At 30.7% G+C, this 9,211-nt stretch overlaps 1 protein-coding gene across 1 annotated transcript; it reads left to right on the forward strand.

Annotated features, from left to right (window-relative positions):
- The first annotated feature begins 4,310 nt into the window (after positions 1-4,310).
- Positions 4,311-5,057, forward strand: LOC136080192 (EPM2A-interacting protein 1-like). Its single transcript, XM_065796806.1, has one exon. It carries the CDS (start codon positions 4,311-4,313, stop codon positions 5,055-5,057), a length of 747 nt encoding a protein of 248 aa, XP_065652878.1.
- The last annotated feature ends 4,154 nt before the right edge of the window (positions 5,058-9,211 follow it).

The raw sequence follows: 9,211 nt of genomic DNA on the forward strand, positions 1-9,211 counted from the left end.
CGGGCACTTTAATCTGACAAGTTACCTTGGGATTACTTTGTCCTTTTCGTTAAGAGGTTGAATTTTTTCAAAATAAGACCACAATTTGTGGAAAGGTTTTTTTAACTATGTTGACTTGATTTTAGCTTAATTTTGGTTTAAAAATGAACTAGTTTTTTCAAGAAGAAGTAAAAATTTAAGTATTTTTATTTATATTGTAAGGATTGCTACATATACAATTCCCTATGGGCATTTATATACGATTTACTCTTTGGAGATGTAATAATGATTGCAACAATACAATTCCCTTGGACATTATTCATGCGCAAAGAAAATTGTTTTGAATGGGCTTTGAATTCACGCAACTTTTTCATTTAATTCCGAGTTTTTAATTGTTACATTCAATTGTTTGTTTTGTTTGAAAATGTTTAATTTTTTAATACCAACAAATAAAAGCATAGTTTAGCGCGCAAAAATAAAATCGTAATGTTTTAAAATTTTATTATAAAGCTTAATTTTATTGCAGTGCTTGGAACTATTTTATAACTGCTTAAGAAACTGTGTCTTTTGACTTAATTATAAATTCAATTCCAAATTTAATTAAATTCGAAACTTAAATTTGAATTTCAAATGTTTTTAAATTTTTATCCAATTAATCAGAATTCGAAATTAAAAATCGAATTCAAATTCATATCTCAAATATGAAAAAATTTGAATTCGAATTTGACCCCAAATTCCGAATTTAGTCGAAATTTTTGGAATCGAATTCAAAATTCGTCCGAGCTTTTAAGCTCGGACTTTTAATTTATTATTCGGACGAGCTTTTAAGCTCGTAAATAAATATGGCAGCCTTTTAAGGCTGCCATATTTATTTACGTTTTAAATAATTAATAACTATTAGTTTGTTTAACCGCGATCATCTTAATGCATAAGTGTGAGCAATCAGCATGTTTACTCTTCCCCCGAAAAACATTTATATTGGTTTTTTGCTCATAACATTTTTCCGGAACTAGCAAATTCAATTTTGGAAAGAGAATCTTGATTGTCATAAAATTTTCTACAAAACCGCCTTTTTTGTTAAGTAAAATTTAATTTTAGTTTTGAAGTTGAGTTTTTTATGAAAATTTTTTTTTTTACGACGGTCACAATTTTGAGGTTTGCTCAGGCAAAACTAAGTTTTTAAAAAAAATTTTTACACCTTTAGATAGAGCACAAAATTTTCTACAAAACTGTGCCTCGCATTTTTAAAGATTTTTTGTTTTAGCTTTCAATAAATGCAAAAGAAACAAAATTGCTAAACCGTTCACTTTTTTTTTTCGTTTACTCTTTACTCTATAAAAAATGTGTATGCATTAATATATATATATATATATATATATATATATATATATATATATATATATATATATATATATATATATATATATATATATATATATCTATATATATATTAATTTTAAGCAAAAAAATTTAAGCTAAAATAATTTTTTTTTTTTTCCTTTTAGATATTTTGTAAGATTTTTAGAATTTTATAATATGAAATGAAATTGAAAATTAAATGGAAAATTCACGATTTCTATTTTTTCTGCGTGGAAGGACTGATTGCTTTGGCTTCAATTTAAATGTTGTTAAAATTCGAATTACGTAACGCTTATCAAACGAACAAAAGGCTTGATTTAAAACATTATCAATGTTATGTTACATAAATCTGTTAAGTTACTCTCATTCCGACACTTTTCAAATATTCTTTCTCAATATTCATACATTCATTCCAATTAAATTGATATTGTGAAACTGCATTTAATCCTTATAGAATTAAATTCTATATAAAAAATTCATTTTAATTTTGAAATTTTTTATTCTATATTTAAAAATAAGTAACACACATCTTACAGTAAAAACGTCATGTCCAGTTTTTGAAACCACGATTCAGGGTCCCAAGGCAGAAAAATAGCCGTTGAAAAATTTGTAAAAGAATTCAAGAACAAACGAAGACTGGAAGAGTAAGGCTTCGATAAAGTTAAAAAAAAAAGGCATCTAATAACTCTACGTCTGACCAAGTAGTCAAAGTATAGGTTAACAGCTTTATTTTTTATTCACATCTTATATTCATAATTTCATGATAATTCACTGTAAAAGTAATTCTTTTTTAAATAGACCATGCTACGAACAGCGTTGGTGAAGCCTTGAGTCCAAGAATCTTCCCCTTCAAAATTTTCAACGGTTTCTAAAGAAGAAGATAATAATCGAGTGAGTTCAGGACGCATTCTTATTTTATGAAAAACCTGCAGATATTAAAAACTTATCATTTAATATCTGCAGATATTAAAAACACAAATTCTAAAATGCTATTTTTAATTTAGGATCAAGAGGTAGTTCAACTGGTTAATCAAGCAGTTAGAAACGACCTCGATTTGTGGAAGAGGGTTTTATCCAAAATCGAACGCGATCTAGTCATACTAAATAGACTACTTTAAGATCTGGCACTTTTTTCTAAAGATTCTACAAACAAAAAAGTTACTGCCTTTGTTTTTTACGAAACTTTACTCAATGGAGAGAAGATTAACAGAGACTGGCTTATCTGGAGTGGAACTGCAAAAGCTTTCGTTTGCTTTTCCTGCTCTATTTTTGGACAAAAGCATAACTTTGGCCCGGGATTTCATTCTATCCTCTTGATATGGAACGATGGAATAAAAGATAATTGGCGAAAGCTAAAAGAAAAGATTAAAAGCCACCAGTGTAATGTTCAACACAGGAATAACTACATTGTATGGAAATCAGCCTTTAAAGCCTTGAAAATCAGACCGAGATCGGTTCAGAACTTGAAAAGTCAATAAAAAATGAGTCATCAAAGCGGTACGAAATTTTACGCTGCGTCCTGGATGTCACTCTCCATTTAGCTTCAAGAAATCTAAGTTTTCGAGGTATGTTAGCAGTTTATGATCATAAAATAACTTTAATGTTGCTTGGAATATTAATCTAGATGTAATCTTTATTTGAATATTATGTTCATATTTGTGTAGGTACATCAAACATGCTGGACGAGTATGATAATGGTAATTTTTTAGCCTTCTTTGAGCTGTTGGGGAAACACAATAAGATACTTCAGTTCCCTCTAGAAGAAGTTATCGACACCAAAAACTAAAAGAAAGTATGCAATCGCACTATTTGAGCTGGAGATCTGAGTTCATTATGAAATGAGTTCATTATGGCATGTGATGAAATGTTTTCGCTGCTATTATCAAAGAGGTCCACACACCCATTAATTTTTCCATTATTGTTGATGGAACTCCAGACGTGTCTCATACGGAACAAATCACTTTCGTTCTTCGATTTGTCCGTTAAGGATCTGACGACCAATGAAAAGTATAAAAGCGTTTTCTGGAGGTTAAAAATCTGGAGAAATAAAAGGGTTCTGATATTGCGAAGCTGATTATAGACGTTTTGGATCAAAGCCAAATTGACTTAAAAACTGTAGGGGCCAGGGCTATGATAACGGGGCTAATATGTACGATTTATACAAAGGAGTACTGGCGATCATTCTAGAACAAAATCTGCAACTTTTGTTCATGTCTTGCAGTGCGCATATTCTCAATCTAACTGGGGTTCATTCTGCAGAATCCTCTACTGTAGTCAAGAACTATTTTAGCAACATCCAACCGTTGTATAACCTTTTTAGTAGTAGCTCCATGCGCTGAAAAATTTTGACTGAGGCAACTGGGCAGTCTCTTTACCAAACGTCCCAAACAAGATTGCGCACATAGAGGCTGTCCGGCCATTGTCAAAACGACCAAAAGAAATACTAAAGTCCTTGAAAATTCTTGAAAATCCTACTTTAGAAAATCTTCAACTGACTTTAGTTAAGGCACTCAAAAAGTGAATTCAATCATATATTCATTGTCTTCTAACTGGTTCAATGCTCTCCTATGTGTAAACGATGTCTGCCTCCTTCTTCAATCAGAAAGCATTTCTTTGGATGACGAGATCAAGTTTTTAAAGACTCTAATCCAGGGGCGCGAAACCTGCGGCCCCCAGACACTCTTTGTGCGGCCCCAAAATGTAAAATTAAGAACTTAAATTTTTTTTTAAATTATTTTAGAGAAAATAATGAAATTTAAAAAATTACTTTATTTTTATATTTTAGTTATAGTAAATTGTATGAATGCTAATGTTAATTAAGGGAAAAAATTGTTTAACTTGACGAAGCTGCTACAGTAGTAATTGATTGACAGAGATAACAACAAAACAAAACAAAATGAATAATTAAAAACACCGTACAGATTTTTTTTTGTGACAGTAGAAATCAATTTACTGTAAGTTTTTGTATTATAATGTATATTATGGTTTTCTATTTATGTCTAATTTTCAGTGATTCAGAGCAAGATGAAAATTGGTCTTTTAATGAAAAATGGGAGGAAGATTACTTCATGATTCTAATCAAGGATAAAATGCTTTGCTTGTTGTGTGACCTCACAATTGCTACTTTGAAGAATGCTACTGCAAAGAGACATTATGAAAAAATTTATAAGGATCATAAGTATGCAAAATTAGAGAGAGAAGCTCAAAAAAATGCATTAGCAAAACTGAAATCTCAAAAGAGCAAACAACAGCAGACATTTTCAATTGTTCAAGAACATGGAAATAGAACAACTGAAGCAACATATAAAATTGCTCTCATTCTTGGCAAAGGAGGAAAACCATATAGTGATATTAAAACCTTGAAAGTTTGCCTCATTGAAGCAGTGTCATGTACGGATCCAGATAAAGTGGATAAGTATAAGCAGCTTCCGCTTTTTCGGCGAACAATTACGGACCGTCAACATGAGCTTGCTACAAATAGTTCTGAGCAATTATTCTCAATATGTCAAATGGAGGACGCATATTATTCAATTGATTTAGATAAATCTACTGATGTGACTGATTCTGCCCAACTTCTGTTATTTATTCGGGTTATAACTGCAGACTTCAAAAGTTATGAAGAGTTGTTTGCTTTGGCAGCACTAAAAGGAAAAACACGAGGCTGTGATATATTTGCTGCTTTCAAAGAAAAAATTTGTCAGGCTCAACTTCAGTTGTAAATCTAGTCATCATTTGTTCTGATGAAGCTCCTTCTATGCGTGGAAAAAATGAAGGGTTCATTGCTTTCCTGAAAAAAGAACTGCCTGATCCAGATTGTCTGATTACATTTTATTGTATTCTCCATCAGCAAAGTCTTTGTGCAAAAGCTGCTACTTTGGATGACACATTAAAAAAAGTTATAGGGATTGTAAATTATATACGGGCAAATTCTTCACCCTATCGACAGTTTTGAAACCTTCTGCAATCTGATGAAGAAGCATATTCTGTGGATCTTCCTTACTATTCCAAAGTTTGTTGGCTGTCACAAGGGTTAGTACTGCAAAAATTGATTGAGCTTCGAAAACAAATTGGGGAGTTTTTTACAAGTCAAAAGGAGATCTGTGAGCTTTCTAATCCAGAATTTTGTAGAGATGCTGCATTTTTCTGCGATCTGATAGCAAAGCATAACGTACTGAATAGTTAATTGCAAGGTAAAACTAAGTCAATCTATGAAACGTGGCAACAGATTCAGACATTCAAGAAAAAACTTGTTTTTCTTAAAGGTTTTATTTCTAAGTCAAATTTATCAACAGAATATTTCCCAAAGCTCACAAAAATTATTCTTGAACAAAAAAATGAGAAAAAGTTGGAAAATAATGATATATCAAGATATGAAACAGTCCTGGATTCTTTGATTGCAGAATTTAATGACTGGTTTAAAGACTTTGAAGAACATAATGAAACACTGAAACTAGCTTTTCAGCCTCATCTTGTTGAAATTTCAATAGCTCCAGAATATTTACAGATGGAATTGATTGAGCTTTCTGAGGACATTATCCTATAATCTCTCTTTGACAACAAGAAGGATTCATTGGAAATTTGGAAAACTGCAATTGAGTATCCAAAACTTCGCCAAATTGCAAGGCGTCTTCTGAGCTGCTTCGGTACAACCTTCTGCTGTGAATCTACGTTTTCACACACGACATTTATCAAGTTTTGTTTAAGGTCACAGTTGACAGATGAGCATCTGGAAGACCAACTGAAGCTTAAAACTACGAAGATAGAGCCAAATATTCAAGTTCTGGTTCAAAAGAAACAGAATCAGAAAAGTCATTGATAACTTTTGTGATACATGATACATTAAGAAATATTGTGATACATGCGTTAAGAAATATTGTGGTACAAGATGCTTTAAGAAATATAATAAATAGCACAAGTACTATACACCAAATTTGCATATTTATTAGTGCGGCCCCAAACATTTTTTTAAGAGTCATGCGGCCCCCAAGCTCAGAAAGGTTCCCCACCCCTGCTCTAATTGATGATCTTGACCAACTACGTACTTTCTTGGTTTGGGTTTCATTATGGCCTTCTTAAGAAGAAGATTGTTGGTTAAATTATAAATCATAATTTAACCAACAATCCTCTTCTTTTACATCATTTACATAGAGATTTGCCAGGACTTTGCATTTTCCTTTCTGATAAGGTTTTTTTTTCATCATTAGAAGGAGATGGAGAACACTGTATAAATAAAAAATATCCGTCGTCTTTTGAGCTGTTTCTATTCTGTATCTTATCTGCTGGAGCAGCGAGTCAAGAGCAACATTCAATACGTTCACATTAAAACCCTTTGATTCGTGGAAGTGTTCATCAACTCGCCGCGTGTATTGTCCTTTTCATTCTTCTTAAGAAAACCATATTGAAGAAATCCGTCATCTAGATATTCTAAAGTGATCAAATACTTTTGGACAAATAGAATCTCTTTCTTTTATCAAATTGCTCAACAGAATCTACCAAAAAGGTCTTCAGTCAATATTTCCTTCGATCTGCATTTTGCTTCGCACTTTTAATACAACCCCAGTTTCAGTGGCTGAAGAAGAGCGCTCTTTCAGTAAGCTTGCTCTCATCAAATTCAAATTGCAATTAACAATGACTGAAGAACGCCTTACTAACCTTATGGTGATATCAATTGAAAACAACCTTGCTAAGACTTTATTGAACAAAAACGTATTCTCTAGTTTTGCAAAGAAGAAAGCCCGCAAAGTGAAATTAGTGTGATATGACCAGTCTTCATAATTAACATTTTATTAACGAAAAATATAATTCCATTCATTTTAAATTGTATTTGTATTTTCGTTTTATCATATATAACCAAGTTCAAATATGGTGTTTATGCGCAGTGATAGTTAATACAAAAATAGTTATTATTTTCATTAAATTTTAATGTGATAATAGACATACGGATGATAAACAGTAAAATTCATGCTTAATTCAATATATTCAGGAGCCCAATGTTTGGGGCACCGATCAAAAGTTGACCCTGAGCACCACAAATTTTCTTTGCGGGCCTGGAAAGATGAACTGTTAACGTAAAGTCAACAGTTAACTCAATTGATAGAAGAAGTAAAAATGCAGCGAATGAACATGATGCTGATGACGAAAAAGATAATGATGATAATGCGATTGATCCAGTTTGCCCAAAATTTATAAGTATTTGGGAAGTACTGAAAGTTTTGGATGTCTATATGCCCTTTAGCCTAGGTGGTGAAAATTTTTAACAAAAGCTCAATGTGGTCTTAATTATATTCGATAGAGACGTTTCTTTAAAACTAAAACAGAGTGACGTTAGAACATTTTTTAATTTATAATGTTGATGGAATTATGCACAGAAGTCTTAAGTGCCGCAAATATTATTTTACAGGGGAGCATTTTGAAAGTAGTAGACTAATAACAATTTAGTAGACTCGTAACATTTAAATGGTTAGTAGACTCATAACAATCTATCGTAAACTTACCATATTCGGGCACAACAATATTTGAAAAAATACGACATTTTTTGTGTACTTAGCTCAATTTGACCAAATGTTGTACTTAACACTTCTGTGCATAATGCCATTGATGTATTGTTTTACCTTTGATATCAAAGCTTTTTTTTTTTTTTTTTAAGTTTACAATTTTAGTTGTGATACATAATAATATATGTCGTGATATATATGTAAGACTTTAACAAAATATATATGTGTATATATATATAGAATTCAGCATACTAACAATATAAAGCTAGGTTTCCAAAAGAAGATCCGAAAGATCTTATAATCGGAACCTAAAAAAATAAACATGTTTATTTATTACATATATATTTTAGATTTAACATAATGCAAAGATACAACATACTATCATTTTTATATATAATAAACTGAAGATTTAACGAATACTTCGATTTTCAGTAAAATTTTAAAATGTTGTCTATAGAGAGAACGAGTTTTTTTAATTTTGTTTTAAAAACTGGAAGAGTTATAGAAAGATCAGAATTTGGTAATGCTATTTTATTCCAAAGATGGGGCACGATATGCATTACAAAATTGATTGAACTTTATTCTACAAAAAGGTTCATTTGAAAGTTATTATTTTTTAAGGTTTAAAAAAGATCGTTAGAAACAAATAAAGATAAATTGTTTTTTCTGTATAAAATAAAGCATAAAACATTAAATATGATAAGTTAATAAATATATAGTAGCTTCATAAGATCAAAAAAATATTTTGACTGTGAAAAGCGATCCGCATATTTATTAACGCAGTTTGTATGCTTCTGACGGCGATAAAGATGTTGTAATTTACTTTTCTCCGTACTTCACCAGGCGATGATTGCATAATTATATAATTGAAGGGCTTATTGTGAAACAATGACAAGCCACACTTTTTTCAAAAATGAGTTATTATCATTTTTATAATCATAAATAGTATACGCAATAGCCAAAAAGATATTAAGGCATAATTCTTAAAATTGAAGCTATAATTATAAAATCATCTTACTGTAAGCACTGATGTTATAGATTTAAATAAAACTTAAAAGTCATTTTTCTCAAATATTTGTTTTTGTGGCTTGTCATTGTTTCACAATAAGCCCTTCAATTGTGTATAAATGAATAATAGAGTTGGGTTAAGTTTTTTTTTTAAAATAATTTCTGGCTTTGTATAAAATACCAATATTTTTGGAATCTTTATTGCTTACACAGTCAATATATTTTCTCCGAGTAAGGTTCTCATCAAGATAAACTCCTAAGAACTTTATAATAGTACCTCTTTTTATTATAGTTTCATTAATATAAGTTTGAGGCATTATTTGGTAAAAAAAAGTTTTTTGGCGCAGAAGTGAAAAATAATCACTTTGTTT

The sequence above is a fragment of the Hydra vulgaris genome, chromosome 05 (assembly GCF_038396675.1).
Source record: "Hydra vulgaris chromosome 05, alternate assembly HydraT2T_AEP".
Lineage (NCBI taxonomy): Eukaryota > Metazoa > Cnidaria > Hydrozoa > Anthoathecata > Hydridae > Hydra > Hydra vulgaris.

Coding starts and splice junctions, on each gene's coding strand:
- LOC136080192 (XM_065796806.1), top strand. CDS start 4,311: ATGTATATTATGGTTTTCTATTTATGTCTAATTTTCAGTGATTCAGAG.